This window comes from Haplochromis burtoni, unplaced genomic scaffold (genome assembly GCF_018398535.1).
Source record: "Haplochromis burtoni strain Fernald_Lab_line unplaced genomic scaffold, NCSU_Asbu1 Contig_119, whole genome shotgun sequence".
Lineage (NCBI taxonomy): Eukaryota > Metazoa > Chordata > Actinopteri > Cichliformes > Cichlidae > Haplochromis > Haplochromis burtoni.
This window is the reverse complement of record NW_024582480.1, coordinates 401,504-420,439: the sequence shown is the minus strand read 5'-3', so window position 1 is coordinate 420,439 and position 18,936 is coordinate 401,504. Positions and strand designations below refer to the sequence as shown.

The following is an 18,936-nucleotide window of genomic DNA, read 5'->3' as shown; positions in this document are numbered from 1 at the left end:
GTTTGGGGGGGGGGGGGGGGTTGTCATGGAAGTGCTGTTAGCTGTTTTTCTTTCAGTCATAGCAGAAATAGTAGTAAATACAGGTTGGTTTTGTTCACACATCATCTTAAAAGTGATCAATGACATTATCTGAGCATTGAGTTAGCATTAGCCAAGAAATTGGCTAATGCTAATGCTAAAACAAACACTAGCACACCGACAGTTATCAAGCTAACTTGACAACATGTTTATTGTGTTGTGTAAATTAATAAAGAATACACTTAAAATGCTTATCATTGGTTCAAGAATAGACTTTAATATTTAAAAAAAAAACAGTTTTCCCGTTTTTTCCATTACAACAACGTGATTGGTCTATTTGAATGTTGATCCCAGACCAACATTACTATGAAGATGCAGAAATACCAACAAGGGAATATCAGACACACCCTTACTTTGGCTAAGAGGACTACTCTGCATTCGAGGGTTGAAGCTACATTTTTATTTTATGTGAAACTATTAAAAATCCCCAAATTTCAGGTTCAAATTGATTTTTAAAAAAGTAAGAATCTCAAGTGTTGACAATTCATTGCTGTCCAGTTGGGATTGCTCCTCGTAGGCGTCTCTGGCCTGCGTCTTGTCTCCCCCGTGGCCCTCTGGCCTCCAGGAGAGTTCCCCACATCCACAGATGGACGAGCAGTAGGGGTAAAATGAGTGTTGTTTAATGGCAGATGGCACAATTTCCCCTCAGCAACCACAACACCGGGCTGCAAAGTTGTCACTTAGGTTTTGTGTTTTCCGTGTGTGACACTGTGTGACTTTGGGGGGAAGTGTGTGGATTAGTGTGTGTCAGGATCAGCAGGTGTTAAGGACAAATATGCCCTTGAAGGTTTACAGCTGGCCTCTAAATATCAATTCAGATCTTTTTCAGTATGTTTAAAGTGTGTAGTTGTTTTGGTTGAACTCTGGTTGTGATCACTGACCTCTGTTGGGTGCTGGATAGAAGTTATAGAAGGAAACCGCTTTATTTTTAAGCATAAACATTTGCCACAATGCCTTCTTAACAAGTAACAGTAATAGATCATAGTAGAAAAAAAGGTCGTAATTACCCTTTAAAAAGTCATCTAATGGTAATATAGTGGGTCTTTAAAAATCCTGTTTAAAGTCAAGCTGTTTTCTGGGTGTTTATTTATGTGTGTGTGAGGTAAGCAGGCCTTGTGGTGTGTGTTAAGTTGTGTCAGTGCGCAGCGTTGTTTATTTCTCCAAGAGCTGGTGTCATTTGCTGTGACAAAAAAAAAAAGTTTGAGAGGCCAAGTTGACTGATGTGAGAGACTGATGACATAGAACAGAGACTGTGTGTGTGTCATTCGTAACCTTCCCTGAGTATTTACTGACCACACACACCCCCTGCTGATATCCCTGCGGAGCTCTGATGGAAGTATACGGCACATGTGAATCAGCAGACATGCACATTCAGTTTTGCCATTGCATCGCTGTGTGCGCACATTTGTGTTTACGCGTGAGCAGAGTCTGCAGTTAATGCGACATTATAAATAAAAGAAGGCAGAAGAAGAAAATGTGTGTCCGCATGAGCGAGAGGAAGACACACCGTGGTTGTGTGGTCACCGTGTCCTTCAACTAGAGAAGAAAGCAAGTTGTTTGTCCCGTTTAGAGACTGAAAATGTGTGCGTGTGAGCGTGTGTGTGTGTGTGTGTGTGTGGTCACGCCACCCCATCGGCAAGGACTGTAAATGTCAGCAGGAGGTGTTTGGGTGATTAGGCGACTCGTTAAAACCTCAGCATTTGCCGATTTACGCTCATGCTCTACAGTTCACACACACATCAGTACACAAACAAGCATGAGTGCACACACACACACACACTCTCGTTCTCTGCCTCTCCTTGTTTCTTACTTTTTTTCTACACACGCTCACTTCTACACACTTTCGAAAACCTTTGATGTGTGCTGTTAGTCTTTGATGGTGACAGCATCTTCCTGAAGGTAACAGATCTATACCTGCGTGCGTGCGTGCGTGCGTGCATGCATGCGTGTGTGTGTGTGTGTGTGTGTGTGTGTGTGTGTGTGTGTGTGGACAGAGATAGTTTCCAGTCAGCATTTATGGTGTGGTCAGCTGTTTCCCATCTCATGTCTGGAGGAAGAGTTCTATGTAATCTTTGTAATGGATGTATTGATGTGTTTAATCAGGATGTTGCTACTGTCACAGCAGAAGCGCTTTACTGTGCTGCTGTAAAGCAAGCACCCCTCTAGTCAGATGTTTATTTTTATTATTATTATCATTATTAATACCCACCCACAGCAGCTCTTTCCTTTCCAGTATCCCTGAGTGTCCCTGAGACTTCTGGTCAGTCCGAGTTTCCCCTCTTTCTTGCTCAGATGTCCCTGTGGAGAATCCAGTTGGCTCTATCATTCTAGCACCATCAAGTCCTTTCCTTGTCACCTCTTACATGAGCTGTAAGTGATCTTACAGCTCATGTAAGAGGATTGTTAGTTGCCTTTGTGTTTACCTACTTAGCTCAAACGCTCTTATGTTCATAGGTCTGCACATGTTGCCAGCTGTGCAAAGTTTTCCTTAAACCTTCTTGTTTTTAACTCTTATTTTTTAGTCCTATTTCTTTATAGAGAGTGACTAAAAATAAATCATCTGATCTTTAACAAGCATCTATTTTAAATCACACCACAATGACACTGATCGTGTTGACGATTAGTCATCCGATGCACTTTCTTTCTTTTTTTAAGCCCTAAAGCAATACTCGTGTACCTTCTTGGTCTTATTTTGCATATTATTAGTATTTTTATTTCTAATTGTTTATGGTGGAGCAGTCTCCACATCGCTAGCCTGTAATTAGCCAGTTCTGTACATGTGTGGGCTCAGCGTGGCTGCCTGTTCATCACAACTTCAGCGTAAAAAGTTCCTCCGTTGTGTTGTGTTTTGGTTTTCACAGTGTCTGCGCGAAGGCTCATTTCCCCGGCAACATTATCGAGAAATCTTTCTGGCAAGTGGAGTAAATGTTCAGGCCAAACAAGCTTTGAATGATGATTTGTTAAACAATGGCACTTCTGTCCTCAGTCTGTCAGGCATTTAATCCAGTAGGCATTTCAGACACGTTTGTGGATGGGAATTAATCATTACAAACAAACTCACAAGGGATCATAGCGGGGTATTTCTCCTAGACTCTCTGCAGTTGTACAAACACTGGCACCAGTGTTCAGTTTTTACATCTGTAAACCTACACATGTTACTGTATTCACACAGTTTTTTAACAAAGAGTAATAAATGGTAGTTGATCATTTAAATCAACATTAAAACATGTTGTGTTGTCTCGTCCTTCTAAGCACGTTATGCATTAGGCAGCACTGTCTAGACGCAGTGTTTTTCCAAGGATAACACACAGCTGAGCATTAGAGGAAAAAGCCTGTTGCTTAGCAAAATGTTATTAAAGGTTTTCATATCAGATCACAGACTGAAGTGAAAATGCTCCGATTGAACTGTGCTATACTGTGAAACAAAAACCGGCTTGTATGTTGGGACCTCTGCTGTGTGAAAGAAAACCCGTCTTTGTCAGGTACGAGTTGGATGCACACCTTGGTGCACCTTCACTAGGTAGGCAAAAAAGAAACACAAAAAATTAGCAGACAGCTGTAGATCAGTAGGTCATTGTCTGCCCGCGGCCTTCGTATGAGCCGTGTCTGCAGGCCACAGCTATGCATGTATTATTACACCTCATTAATGCCCTTTGAAATCCTCTCTGCACACCGTTCAATGAATTATGGATGAAAAAGGCCCGTCTGTGTGTTCTGGTCACGTCTAACTCCCCGCCACCTTTTCTGCATTCTTCTTTGCCATATTTGAATGCATACATATATTATACAACATTTTAAGCCTTAAAGCGTCCTGTGTATCTGTTCATTTTTCTCCTCTCTGGCAAGTTTTCATATCTCCATCAGTTTCTAAGCTCTTTGATTCCTGCATCCACTGCCTTCTTTTTTTGTTTCCGTTTCTTTTTTTCCACCAGATGATGTTTGCAGCACGTACGCACACTCGCCTGCCTCGTACACACCTGTGCATGCCCTTTGCTCTACCCCTGGCTGCAGTTCAGGGCGGTTCTTAGCCCGCTGGCTGACAGTGGCGTTGACATACGGTCGGGCTTTTAATTACAAAGCTTCCCCTTAAGGAAATTGTTGAGATACTTAACAGATAAGGCAGACATGGAGCAGAATAAAAAGGCTCATTGTATCACATCAGGAAGACCGCTCTCGGAGGGCGCACGGGGAAAAGAGAGTTGGCGATTAGTCAACTGGAGCCACAGCTGAAGCTGACAAAATATTTTTGCACTGTGAAGTGATGGGTTGACAGGATTTTTTTTTAAGTTAGGTGTCTCACTCTTTCTGTTTTGCCTTCTGTCCTGCTGACATGTGGATTTATTGCCACCGTTGGTTCAATTGCATAATCTCACTTGAATCTTCAAGATGGATGATGATTGCAAAATGTACCCAATATACACCGTGCATGTCTAAACGTGTTTGTATGTGAACAACCTGACTGTAAGCGTGTGTGTGTGCGCGCGGTTTGAGCCAACCCCATTGGAAGAGGTAATTTTGTTGCTGGCAGAGTCAAACAGATGGCAGGTTGCACGCTGGGCTGTTAGAAATCCAGCACACACAGACACACACAAGTACCAAGAGAGTCACAGTCCTGGCTTCATGTCCCACCCATCATTAAGCCCCCAGACTCTCCCTGTGTACCCCACTTGTCTTCTGGGCCACACAAATAGTAGCTTACGTCTGTCTTTCCACTTTCTTGTTCTTCTATTTGCACCAATTACCATTTTTAATTGCATTTACTCCACCGTTCTCACTCATACTCATCCTTACAGTGATATGAACAGCACTCATGTCTTTATTTCCTCTATACAGAAACTCAACTCAGTGTTCCTCCATGAAGCGGAGGTACTTCATTTGTCTTACAGGTCTCCGCTGTATCAGAGGACACGCTATCTAACTTATAATAAAGGATCTCGTTAGCGGGAGTCAGAAGCATATTGAGTCATTAATAACGTGTATTTTCAAGATAATTAGCCTAATAAAAGTCACATGGTGAGCAAGTTTACTCCAGGCCTCCCTCCTCCTAACAGGTCCATCTCTCTCTTTCTTTCTTTCTTTCTTTCTTTCTTTCTTTCTTTCTTTCTTTCTTTCTTTCTTTCTTTCTTTCTTTCTTTCTTTCTTTCTTTCTTTCTTTCTTTCTCACTGACCACCAACCAGAAGCAGAGCTGTCTGGCTCTGCTGCACCCCATTTACATTTCTGTGAATGGAACCAGAGAGCCAACAGACAGTGTTTAATGCCGTGTGTGTCGGGGAGCGATGGAGGGAAGCAGTTACTGCGCAGTATGACATAACCTCCTTGCTTGTGATTGTGTGTGCGTGTGTGTGTGATTGTGTGTGTGTGCATCTCTTTCATATTCTTCTGTCCTCTGTCTTCCTTCCCCTTCATCCCTCCTTTCCCTGTCCCGGTCTTTGGGTCTTTCCTCTTCTTCTGTGCCTTTCCCTCTGCTCTTTTATTTCGTCTCCTTTACTTTAACAGGTGACTGTGATGCAGTAAGACTGAAAAAGGTTATACATGAGCAGTAGTTTCTTTCTTTCGTTCTTTCTTGGTTGAATCATCTATTTCCTGCCTTGATCCCCCCCAAAAAAACCAAAAATAAAAGACCTGGGGTCTCCACTCACACCCTTGCATGCGCTTCTGTTTAATGCTCCCTCGCATCCAGGGCAGCTGACACATCTAATATTGAAACCAAACTCCCTCCCACGTCTCGCTCTCTCACCCCTCTCCCCCCTCTCCCCCCCTTTATGTTATTTTGCCAGGAGAGCTAAAATAATAAAGCCTTGTGCCCTCTGCAGAGCGTAAGGGAAGCCTTTTTCCTCCCTGGAAAGAAGAGAGCGAGAGCGCTCGGTGTGCTGGCTAGCAGCAGAGCAGTGACAGAAGAGCTGACTCCAGATTTGTTTTTATGTTGGTTTTTTTCTAAACCATCAGATTTTTTTTCCTTTTTCAGAACTCCCATGAAATGTTAGTTTTGAGCGCGGTGGATGTGTTAATTGGCCGTCTTTTCGCCTCGTGCGCCGTCTTTCTCCCCGTCGCCCGTGCACCATGCAGTCAGTGGTTTATCTGCTGGCTGCCGTCACAATCAAACCAGGAAACAGCCTCACTTCATTTTTTATATTATTGATTCTTTGTTTTTCCAAATGTGTCCACTCGCTGCATTTTGGGGCGTCACCCTGCATCAGACTTCGTTAGGAGCTATGATGTCATCGGTGACCTTTATCGACTTCCTCGGCTGACAAGGAGTAACTTCAACAACGCTGATAGAACTGAACCCGATCTTTACTTTTCTGACACCCTGCTGATTCGGTGGCCTCTAACTGACAGAATCTGTAAAGTCAGACTTCCACAAAGGAGAGCACAGCTCCAGCTGATAAAGAGGCAACACGGAGCACGGCTAAATACCAGCAACCTACAGCAGCGCTCCAAAAACTGTACAGCAACACGCTTCGCTCATATGACGATGCTTTGAAATACATTTTTTTATAAAGGCTGGAAGAGCAGTTAATTTGTAATTTTATAAACTGTTGAGGCATTTCTCTCATTTTTATTTTCGCAGATAAAAGCCGCCTACAACCCGCCACCAGCAGCAGCTTTTAGCTATCATCTCTAGCCGTTTAACTGTAAAAATCAAGTTTGAATTCTTTGCTCAGTGACAAGTTGGTGCTGGTCGAACAAGAATGCAACTGAAATTTTTCACGTGTATGCAGTGCTGTGGAAACACCAATGGATGCTAAAGGAGCGTAGGCGATCACATGCAGGTTTCAGCCATCCTGATAACTGATTTGGTTACCGCAAGTAAATCAAGCTGTCTGGGCAACTGCTAAGTAGTTAGCAATATTAGCTGCCCATGTCTTGTACTTAGAATTATTAATAAAATCAATTTTTTCATTAGTGAGTTTAAAATGAAATCCAGGCTTTTTAAAATCATCCCTGGCTCTAAAAGCCTTTTTTGCACAGTGGTAACAATGTAACAGTGTAGATGTCTTCGGACAACTGTGCTCCAGTTGTTCTTCGCCCCAAACAGAGGCTCCTCTCTACGGTCAGCCTGTGCTGTGAGTGGAGGCAGGACCTGGAGGGAAGCAGGAGGCAGGGATGATGGGATTAAAGGGCTTTTCCTGCCCCTGCCCTGCTCTCATAAGCTAACATACTCTAACAGTACTTCATTCAAGGCTTTCACCGCGCTCAGACAACGACCCGCAGGGAGCTGTAATCTTGATACGTCCTCTGTGACATGTTCCTCATTTTTCCTTGTCAGGTTAGAGTGAGAACAAAAAAACGACTATAGGGAGAGCAAGGCGAGAAGAAGAAGAGAGAGACGAAGTGACGAAGTGGTCGGTTGCCCAGAAAGCTTGGGATGTTTTTGACCGTGCGCCAGGTGATCTGAACCATGTGGCTGAGCCCAGCAGCAGGTTTCAGAGGAGGCAGGTTGGAACCAGGCTGAGGGAGAGACCCGCACGGTCCCGCCACACTAATAAACCGCATCATAAACAGAGCAGTAAACGCTTTCACATCCTGCTGATCCCAACCCCAGGTCTCATGCAAACATACACCGCAAACCCCCCCAACCACCCTGGGACACGAGTTAACAAAGGTAGACCAAATAATGCTGATGTATGCGCTGCTTGATATCAGTTGAGTTTCAATTAAATTCCCCAAAGGAACACAAAAGACATCAATCTAAAGTTTACTTAGGACACATTTATCTCCTGCAACATGTTTCTGGTTCCAACTCTTCTTACTTGAATTCACCTAAACACGGTTAATGCTTGATAGGCTAATTACCAAAACCCCAGTTGAGGTTTTAATTTTCAGCTCTTTGTTAAGTCGGTTAAGTGAGAGAGAGAGTAAATACGATTACTGTAGGTTTCTTCACCAGATGAATGCACAACGCCGCCATCAAAGTTTGCACCGTTGCCAAGGGGAACAGACTAGACACGGAGCGATCCAGGATTTAGGCTTGTTTTGTAAATGTGTGTCTGAGTGCTCGAGTTGAGTACTGTGATCAGTGTTAAGGCACACTTTCCTTTTTAACACACACGCACACACATCGCTATCATTGTCGAGCCAGAGATTTTGCGGGGGAGGGTCGTCGCCGCTGGAGAGTATCAGAAGTACACTTGCCACACTGGGAGGTCAGAGTAGGGTCCTGGTCGGGGTCAGTTGAGGTCAAAGTTTAATGTTTGAATCAAGCATCTCCGCGAGCTCCGTCGGTGTGTTCGGAGATGGTTTCCATCAGCTGAGACGCCTTCAGGCATCACTTTGAACCCTTTGAAACTCTGTTTCAGGTCAGATGTGCAGTAAACGTGTTTGTGGTCCAGATGTTTAGCTGTTCATGCGTGCATTCATTTGTCTTGTTGCTAATCACGTGATGAGTTGTTTTGTAAAAGAAGAAGAACATTGATGGATTTAAGCAGGAAAAGAAAAAAAGTTCTCACACTACAGGGAGTGCAGAATTATTAGGCAAGTTGTATTTTTGAGGAATAATTTTATTATTGAACAACAACCATGTTCTCAATGAACCCAAAAAACTCATTAATATCAAAGCTGAATGTTTTTGGAAGTAGTTTTTAGTTTGTTTTTAGTTTTAGCTATTTTAGGGGGATATCTGTGTGTGCAGGTGACTATTACTGTGCATAATTATTAGGCAACTTAACAAAAAACAAATATATACCCATTTCAATTATTTATTTTTACCAGTGAAACCAATATAACATCTCCACATTCACAAATATACATTTCTGACATTCAAAAACAAAACAAAAACAAATCAGCGACCAATATAGCCACCTTTCTTTGCAAGGACACTCAAAAGCCTGCCATCCATGGATTCTGTCAGTGTTTTGATCTGTTCACCATCAACATTGCGTGCAGCAGCAACCACAGCCTCCCAGACACTGTTCAGAGAGGTGTACTGTTTTCCCTCCTTGTAAATCTCACATTTGATGATGGACCACAGGTTCTCAATGGGGTTCAGATCAGGTGAACAAGGAGGCCATGTCATTAGTTTTTCTTCTTTTATACCCTTTCTTGCCAGCCACGCTGTGGAGTACTTGGACGCGTGTGATGGAGCATTGTCCTGCATGAAAATCATGTTTTTCTTGAAGGATGCAGACTTCTTCCTGTACCACTGCTTGAAGAAGGTGTCTTCCAGAAACTGGCAGTAGGACTGGGAGTTGAGCTTGACTCCATCCTCAACCCGAAAAGGCCCCACAAGCTCATCTTTGATGATACCAGCCCAAACCAGTACTCCACCTCCACCTTGCTGGCGTCTGAGTCGGACTGGAGCTCTCTGCCCTTTACCAATCCAGCCACGGGCCCATCCATCTGGCCCATCAAGACTCACTCTCATTTCATCAGTCCATAAAACCTTAGAAAAACAGTCTTGAGATATTTCTTGGCCCAGTCTTGACGTTTCAGCTTGTGTGTCTTGTTCAGTGGTGGTCGTCTTTCAGCCTTTCTTACCTTGGCCATGTCTCTGAGTATTGCACACCTTGTGCTTTTGGGCACTCCAGTGATGTTGCAGCTCTGAAATATGGCCAAACTGGTGGCAAGTGGCATCTTGGCAGCTGCACGCTTGACTTTTCTCAGTTCATGGGCAGTTATTTTGCGCCTTGGTTTTTCCACACGCTTCTTGCGACCCTGTTGACTATTTTGAATGAAACGCTTGATTGTTCGATGATCACGCTTCAGAAGCTTTGCAATTTTGAGACTGCTGCATCCCTCTGCAAGATATCTCACTATTTTTGACTTTTCTGAGCCTGTCAAGTCCTTCTTTTGACCCATTTTGCCAAAGGAAAGGACGTTGCCTAATAATTATGCACACCTGATATAGGGTGTTGATGTCATTAGACCACACCCCTTCTCATTACAGAGATGCACATCACCTAATATGCTTAATTGGTAGTAGGCTTTCGAGCCTATACAGCTTGGAGTAAGACAATATGCATGAAGAGGATGATGTGGACAAAATACTCATTTGCCTAATAATTCTGCACTCCCTGTACATTTTCAGTTCTTGCAGAAACGTTTGTTTTTCATGCGTTTGCTCAGGTTTTTCGAGTTTTACCTTTTTTCCGATTTCCCACATTCACTAAGTGTTTTCCGAGTACCGGTCTGCCCCCCTTCTCCTCAAAGTCTTTGGGAAATCATGAGTGATTTGACTTTCCAGAAAGTGGCACTAAATCAGCATGCTGTATAAGAAATTACTACTACTCGACTACTCGCTCTATTAGGAACACTCGAGTAAGAAGCTGTGACGTATGAATTCAAAGCTGTGCTGTAATCAGATTGGTTCCTCCGCGTTGTTCAGGGAAGGGTGATTATGTTGTTTAGTAGGCCCGCACACACACACACACACACAGACACACACACTCCACAGACATCCTGGCCGTTGTGGGGCGAGCTTCTTACACTTGTCTGTTGAATTGAAACTAGGCCAGTTCGTCTTTGGAATTACAATTACCGTGGACCAAACCCCGGTCCTATTCTGAGGCTGAAGGGATGAAGGCGAGGTGGGGGGTGATGATGAGGGTGTGAAAGGAGCAAAGACGATTGGGCGCTGCCAGGATACCCTGTATGTACAGTAGCTTCCGATGCTCGTTAGCGCAACTGAGTAGAGGGCCAGCCACCGAGGAGGGATGAGGTGGAGGAGGAAGGGAGGGGGAAGGCTGGCACAGGCCGGGGCGGGATGTTTAGAGGCAACGTCTATCTTTAACTTGATTTTCGAGGCTCTTTTGAGAAGGCGCGGCTCAGGCTCACAGAAGAATAGAGGCAACAAGCTGGGGGAAACCTCACCCCTCTCTCTCCTCTCTTTCCCCCTTCCTCCTTGATCTCCACCGAGCCATCCCTCTTTTCTCTCCAGTCTCCTCCTGGCAGGCTTCTCCACAACGGTGTGAGGTTGTCAGGCTGGCCCAGATTAGGGGCATTGTCCGAAGGTATTTACATCCGGCCAAACCATATTAAAGAGAGATTAGCGGTTTTGCAGCACATTTCGAAAAAAGAGAAAAAGCAAAGTGTGGGGGGAGCTTTTCTGAGATGAGCAGGATTTACAATTGGCATAGCTGTGAAATGGAGGAAGAGAAATGCGCTCTTTATGGCGAGGGGAGGTGATGGTTGTTGTTGCTGTTGGGGGTGGTTTGTGGGGTGGGTAGGGGTTCCACAGATCCTGTTTGAAGGTCATGTGATGCTGGCTCGTCTGGTGGGGGTGTTGAGTTTGCCAAACGGTTGGCAGCCGGTCTGGATTTACAACATAGGAAGCAGAAGTAAAAGAATCTGTTGGCGGGACACAGTGAGCAGACGGGCTGCTGTGGAGGACATCATGGTCCGAACCAAGCTGTCCGTCTGCGTTCATCGAGCTCTTCGGGAAATATCTTTAGAGGGCAATTTAGTGTTTTTATAACTCTAAGTAACTTTATTTTTTTATCTTAGTGTTTATGATTTCTTTATCATGGTTGATAATTTAAAAAGTGAGAACAGTGCACGTAAAGCATCTGGCGGAGTCATAGCGAGCATGCGTCATGTGTCTTTCCTCCTGCACGCCCGACCCAGACAGGACCTTAGCCTAAATAAAAGTGATTAAAAGTGATCATATTAGTGTAATTTGCTTACTGAAGATGTGTTTTTATACATTTTTGTCTGTTGTTTGACCTGTCCAGGATCTGCAGATTAAAATTAGCTAGTAGCTAAATTTGATACAATGCATCTTTTCTCTGAGGAGATTATGAAAATCTCCTGCTGAACAAATTGAAAACATGTCCTGATTCTGATCTGGGCTGACTACATCTCAGGAGGAAGAGCGAGTCATCCACTCATGGTGGTTCATTCCCTGGCTGCTCCGGCCTGCATGCCAAAGTATCCCTGGGCAAGAAACTGAACCCCAAGTTGCTCTGTGATGTGTTCATCAGAGCTTGGATGTGTGTGAATGTTGGATAGAAAGCGCTTAGGCATAGAAAAAACTGCTTGTATGATTGTGTGTGAATGAGGGATCTTGAGTCTTAGAGTAGAGTAGAAAACCATTTTCCTAACATTGCACGTGCATATGTGTGAAAACAACTTAAGATTCAGCAAAAGTTAGTCATTCTCTGTGTAAAATCCTAAAACCTGTTTGTTGCTCTGTGTTGAATTAGTGATGTATTTGCTTAAAAAGACGAAGTCCGGCCTTTTTCTGCAGTAGAAGCAAACAACTAATTACCTTCTTGAAAAGACCATTTGCTGCTAAATTGTTTGCTGCTGGTTTAGCATCGGCACGCTCTGCACATGTTGGAAACATGGCCTTGTTGTGTTATTAGCTGTAGTGAGGAGGAGGAGGAGGAAAAAGAGGGCGCTTGATAAAGATGAACGTCTCCCCGGCCCATCTGGAATCCATCACTTTCAAGAGCAGTTTAGAAGCAGATATGGTCTGAAAAAGTATGTGCTCCTGCTTTTGTACCAGGCTCAATAAAAGTACCTGTTAAGCCCTCCTTCCCCGAAGAAAGTGAGTCCTGTTATCGGTCACCATTTACGATCCCTCTTGCCTCTTTGAACCAGTTTGGATTCTGCCTTATGTAAAACAGCCCGACTGAAGCAGCTTCATAAATCAACCCGGACCATCATCAGCAGGAAGTTAGGAAGGGTACTTAAACAACCAAACTTTTTAAGGATTAGTCTCTCAGCGCTGAAAGATGAAACTCGACGTGTTCGCCTCCTTCAGAGCAGAAAATGAATTCATCAAAATGCAGCATCGTGATGCATCAACGTACTTGTTTACTGACGGATGTGAACTTCAGAAAATGCTCTCTTCACTCTGAATGTGTCAAGAAGGATACGTATCAGGAAACATCCCACCCAAATACAGAACGTAATATAAAACCGCATCTTAAGGATTCTTGCTCGACTCGACCCTGCTTGATCTTCCTCTTTTCCCCCATCGCTCAGACGTTGGCGTCAAAAGCTTAGATTTAGGGGGGAAAATCGGATCTAGACATGTAAACAAATATAGTGAAAACAGGGTGGCAGACCACAGAAACAGGAAAGCCCAGGGATGCACATGCACGCACTGAGAAGGCAGAGAGGAGCGTGCCTTATTCAAGACTGCACAGTTTTTTATATTTGTGATGTTGGTCTGCATTTGTTCACATCTCTATCAAAACCTCGTGTTCTTTCTCAGAGCGAAAACCTTTGAGATCTGCTGACAACTTGAGAATTTCCCTTAAAAAGTCCTGATATGACAGCGGCCACGGCGACAGCTTCTCAGTCTGGTCTACACTCCTTCCTGTTCCTCGGGATCCGTCGCTCAGTCCTTCAGTGTGTGCGCTCGAGTGGGAGAAAGACAGGCGTGGAAAGGTTCCCCCACATAAAGAGGCCTTTTCATCGAGAAGTTTGTAGAGGATAAATAAACCTCTTCAGAGGCGCAGAAAAAGATGGGGTCTGTGAGCGGCACGTTAGCGGACAGCGCGCGGTCCTATCTCAAAGACAGACTTTATATTATTCTGAAGGGCTATTTGTTATGATATTGAGCCGCGAGGGTTAGAAGGGCCAGGAGGGCAGGGGTCTCTTGATTTATGGAGTGACTGTCCAGCCTGTACTGCACAAATATACGCACACATATCAGAGCCCACATCCACTCTAGCACACACACTCAAAAACACACATCACACATTGCTTCCAGCTGGCTGCAGGTTCCGTTGGGAGATTTCCCCCCTCAAACACACACACACACACACACACGGCAGGAAGATCTAGATCAGGGGTGTCAAACACCAGGACCCAGAATCGTCCCTGCAAAGACGTCCAACTGGAGAGCTTCGGTAAATGTGAAAGAAGGCACTCATTTTCAACATTTAACTGTATTTTCGTAACTTTTACAGCTTTATCTTTACTGATAAAGACCTCCCATATGACCATTCATGCGATACCAAAGATTACACAGTGTATCTATTGGATACACTTCTTCTGTAACTCTTACAGTTTGAGAGTCGTGCTGACAGATTTCTTACTACAGCATTTATCATTTAAAAAACCTGAGGTGTACTGTTGAAATTGCACTTCTTTTTCTTGTATCTAGGATATCTCAGTGGTTGACTGTGTTGTTAAACTTCTTTACACTGACAGAAAGGGGAGTTTCACTAATATGGAAGCCTGTTTCCGCCACCAAAAAAAAAGGATCCATAACTCAAAATTTCGAGTCATTTTCTCAAAATTTCGAGTTATTTTCTCAAAATTTCGACATATTAACTCGAAATTTCGATTTATTAACTCAAAATTTTGAGAAAAGCAACTCGAAATTTCGAGTTAGCGCTGCCAATCAGTAATCTACGTGAATGACGTCATTTCCTTGTTACGCGGAAGCTGAAGCCCTTAGCTACAAATGCTACAGCTAAGCTACCGGTATTACATCCAGTCGTGAATGCACAGATTGCTGAGTGTTTTCAGCCTGGCTTCACAAATGATGAAATCCCCGTGTTATTAGCTGAATCACATGGTGTTACTATCAGCAAACGTATTCGCAAAAGCGCCAATTTGTTGGGATCCGTTTTTGAGTGCGCGTTCCTCTGCGCGATATGCTTCCGGGTAACAAGAAAGCGACCTCATTCACGTATATTTTTGATTGGCAGAGCTAACTCGAAATTTCGAGTTATGGATACAAGCTTTTTTGTTTTTATTTAGTGGCGGAAACGGGCTTCCATACACTAAGGATCAAAGTGGTCTGTATGTGAAATGAGTTTGTCCCCGACCCCTGATCTAGACTGGATGCTGTCAGCAGGATAGTTGTGCTCAGGATGAATCGCCTCTGGTTTGATGATTTTCCCTGCGTTTTCATCAGAACTCGTGTTTAATATCTAAGTTTATTTTGAAAGTCTGCATTATGATTTTTTTCAAAGTAGCCAATTATTCTTTAGTCTGAGTAGCGCTGTAGTTCCTCGGCTCCTGCTAAGGTTTCTGGGAAAGCTTCCTGTGGTCTTTCAAGGACTCATTTCAGATTATTAGGCCTCACTCTTTCAAATGCAGGGAACCACGTGAGACGCTGTGGCCGAGTTTTACTTCATTCTGCTGAATGAAATGAATCAAACTACCTTTGATTTGTTTTTTATCTTAACTTGTATGCAGGAAAAAAGTGCCCGACCAACACCCTGCTTCACATTTAGTCTCTTCCATAAGCACCCACCCAGACGCTGCCTATTAAAACCCCATTCTTCCACAGCTAGGCACACAGCAGCCGGATTCTTTTTTCTTTAGGTGATCAGCTGCTAATTAAGGAATATTTCTCTGTGACTCACCACCACGAGCACATTTTATTGCCGCTCAAAGAGCCGTCTCTTGTCAGTGTGATCAAACACATCACTTCACGTAGGAGAAGTTTCACTTGAAAGGTGCAGCGTGGAGACCCGGGTCTCCACCCGAGCTCACCGGCTGGTACATCTGTCCTGAGAGGTTGTGCAGCCGGCACGGCGTGAGGCTTTTTCAAACCAAAAATCCACTTTTTATTCAAAGCACTTTCCAAATCTGCATTTCAAAGTGCAGGATCTGAGAAAGAAACACATATTTGGTCATTGATAGTGACTAAGAAAAGGGTTCTTTGCTCCTTTGTGCAACATCTGAAAAATTGAGGGTTTTTTTCCTCCCTTAACGTCCAAGAAGTATATTTTTTCTTTGTTTTGCTCTTTCTGTAAATTGCATTTGTTTAGCCTCTGGTGGTGTAAACATCCAAGTGGTGTGCAAATGTTTGTCCTATCCATTTTCCCCAGGATCAAAGTGAAAAAGGAAAAAAGTATTGTTTTGCAAGCTGGATCACATGAACGCCTCGCCTTGCTATTAACAAATCCTAATTAAATAAACTTTACTGCTTAATCCAGATTTTTCTCCACTAAAGCCATAGCCTGCTTAGAGTAGATTTGTACACATTATGAATATTACCAGTTTTCTGGAAAGAAGGGCAACTTTGTGGCATGTTTTAAGCCTGTATGCTAATATTGGCCAATCCTTTTGTATATATATCAAAACTTTAGCACATAAAAGTGAGACTCTTTGAATGGTTGCACATTATTGTGTGCAAGGAATAAAAATGGTTCTAAACCAAGTGAGTGCCTCATACAAAGAAACACTTCTAGCTGCTGCTGCTGCTCATTCAGAGCTGCCATACGAGGTTGTGCTCGAGCGCTCGCCTTCCATAAAGCACAAGTGAGCTATGAGTCTCTGGAGATTATTATATCTATGTCATAAACCCAAATTTCCCATGTTTTAAGACCTGGAGATATTCTGTGGCCTGTATTCTGCGTTTGTTCCATAGCCATTCATTCATTCATTCATTCATGCTGGGCTTGGATTTATGCGTTCGGCACTGTTGCCTCAATGTTTTTCTTCTCCTGAATGGACCTTTTTTTTGTTTGAACAAAAAGCATTGTAAATGCGGCTGTCAAAGCCAGAGGCTACACAGAGAACTGCACAGCGGCGTTCAGCACATTGACTTAATATCTCCAGGATTTTTTAATGGGTCGATGGATGCAATAAGACAGAGAAAAAGACGCACAAATCATCTGTCCCGTTCATTTTATTCATGATCCACGCTACATGGGAGAAATGCGTTGGGCTTGTTGACTCCAACACATTTATCTAATGGCTGAAGTTGCTTTGTGCGTTACTTGTTTAAGTTTAATATCAGGGTGATAGTTAGTAAATTAATTGGCCTTTTTTTTTAAATCATGGAGCATTTCTCCAGAGGGCTGCGTTCACGATCGCTGCTTGAGTAACATCGTTGCCCTTTTAGCGGGTCAACAGTGGGTGTATTTGCCATCGCAAATCACACTCTTAACACACCTCATTCACTGTTTCCCATGGGTGGGTGGGTGGGTGTGCACTTGTGCGAGCAAACAAGTGTGCGTTGTGTACCCTGTTGCCTGAGCAGCTCATTCGAAGACTTTTACAGTGGCTACATTCCCGCGTGTGTGAAAGCGTCTGTGACGTCCTCGTAAGTGTCCTAAATGTGTGTGTTTTTTAAAGTGTGTTTGCTTAAATAAGCTAGTAAATAAACCAGTGGGCGCATAAGGCCATCTTTCTTGTGTCTCTGCAATGGGTGATGACGTGTGATTAAGTTCAGAATAAGAAGACATCTCTAATGAGGGGACTGCAGGAGACACGAGGGGAGCCAGAGTTTGTTTATCCAGACGTGTCCCTCCATGTCTCCACCGTCCTCCAGTGGAGGCTGGCATCCTTAGCAAGGCTTGTAAACATGTTGATTTTTCCTTGGCTCTAACCAAGCTGGCTCACGGAGCTCGCGGAGTAAATGAGCTGGTGTTTGACCAGGGCCAGCTGAGGAGGAGGCGTGGAGACGAGGGAGGGAGGGGTGAGGGTGGGGAGGTCATTTCCACACAGATCTGCATACTCGACAATTTAAAAAAAAGTTGCACTTTTCTGACTTCCAGGGTCAAATTACTTAATTCTGCTACTTTATTGCTTTTTTGAAGGTTGATATGGGCAGAGGTGTCCGATCTTGCTTTATTATCAGATTGTTTTTTGACTTAGAGGTGAGGCTAAATACTGACCCCGTGCATGAAGTTGATTGCATTTATTAAAAATTTCTTCTTACATAAACCATTCCTTCTTTTTTTGTTTGCAGACCCTGTATCCAGTGAGACGGCCTTCCTGGAGGACTATGTTCTGGGCATCGGGGACACTCTGGAAATGTCATGTGACCCGGAAGAGCAGGAAGACCACACGGAGCCTATTGTGTGGTTAAAAGACGGCGCTGGACTTGTGCCTTGCAACCGGATACGGTTGGGCCAGAGGATGCTCCGCATTATCAATGTGTCGTATGACGACTCCGGGGTCTACTCGTGCCGGCTCGCTCGGAGCAACACGCTGCTCAGCAACTACACCATCAGGGTGACAGGTGAGAGCGTGGGGAAAGTGTGTAGAAAAGACAAAAGTTGTTGAGTATCTGAAAACTTTGAGTAGGGCCATCTAGCCTTATATTTAAATGCAAAAGTGGAAGGCAGATACGTTAACTGTTGAGCTTTAAATAGGATACGAGACCCACAATATTTTTAAGATAGTTGAGTTACTAGCAGAGCTCCAGCAGAAACAGGCGCTTTGGCTGCACCTCGCAGAGCTCTCTGAAATCCGACCTGTCTCGGTTGTTCTGCCTGTCTGACAGACAAACCGAGTCTGAAAGTATTTTCTATCAATAAATATACTCAAACAGTTACAGTAGCGCTGTCTCTACATGACAGCTGTTTATAGAGAAACACTGAAAACTTAGCTCAGGAGGAAATTTCTATTATTTGCTACTCCTGCTCAGTTTCAGCTCCATGTCATCTGCCTGCCAAGCTGCACACACACACACACACACCAACACACACACAAGCACATATCCAGCATACCGGTACAGGCTTTCACCAGCTAACACCCAGCCAAGCTTCACACAGATTCCCACCTCCTGATGCATACTCAAAGGTGAAATTCATTATCCGGCGAGGGGATGGGAAACATTTTAAACAAGTGTGCGATGCAAGCGGAGCTCTAATAGGAATGCTTGTGTAGGGGGTGGGGGAGGCTCTGTGTGTGGGTGTGTGTGTGTGTGCTTAAAAGTGGAGCCGCATTTACCCGTAAAACTCATGGACACCAACTGAGCCTGTTATTGACAACTAATTAGAAAGCAATTAGCTTGAAACATTTCATCATTGAAAGCAGATGGGGTGGCAAGAAATGAGAGAGTTCACTCTCTGCTCACTCACCCCACCTCCTCACACACACACACACACACACACGCACACACACACACACACACACACACACACACACACACACACACACACATGCACACACACAGTGTGATTTGTTTGGCAGAAAACTGGGAAGAAAATGGGCAT

General features: G+C 43.9%; 1 protein-coding gene across 11 annotated transcripts in view; it reads left to right on the top strand.

Annotated features, from left to right (window-relative positions):
• fgfr3 (fibroblast growth factor receptor 3) overlaps nt 1-18,936 on the top strand; it is a 69,291-nt gene that overhangs the window by 7,353 nt on the left and 43,002 nt on the right. For all 11 annotated transcript variants that reach the window (XM_042223730.1, XM_005929659.2, XM_005929658.2 and 8 more), the window contains exon 3: nt 17,685-17,957. In XM_042223730.1, coding sequence (XP_042079664.1) covers nt 17,685-17,957 — 273 coding nt within the window. The remainder of the gene's footprint in view (nt 1-17,684; nt 17,958-18,936) is intronic.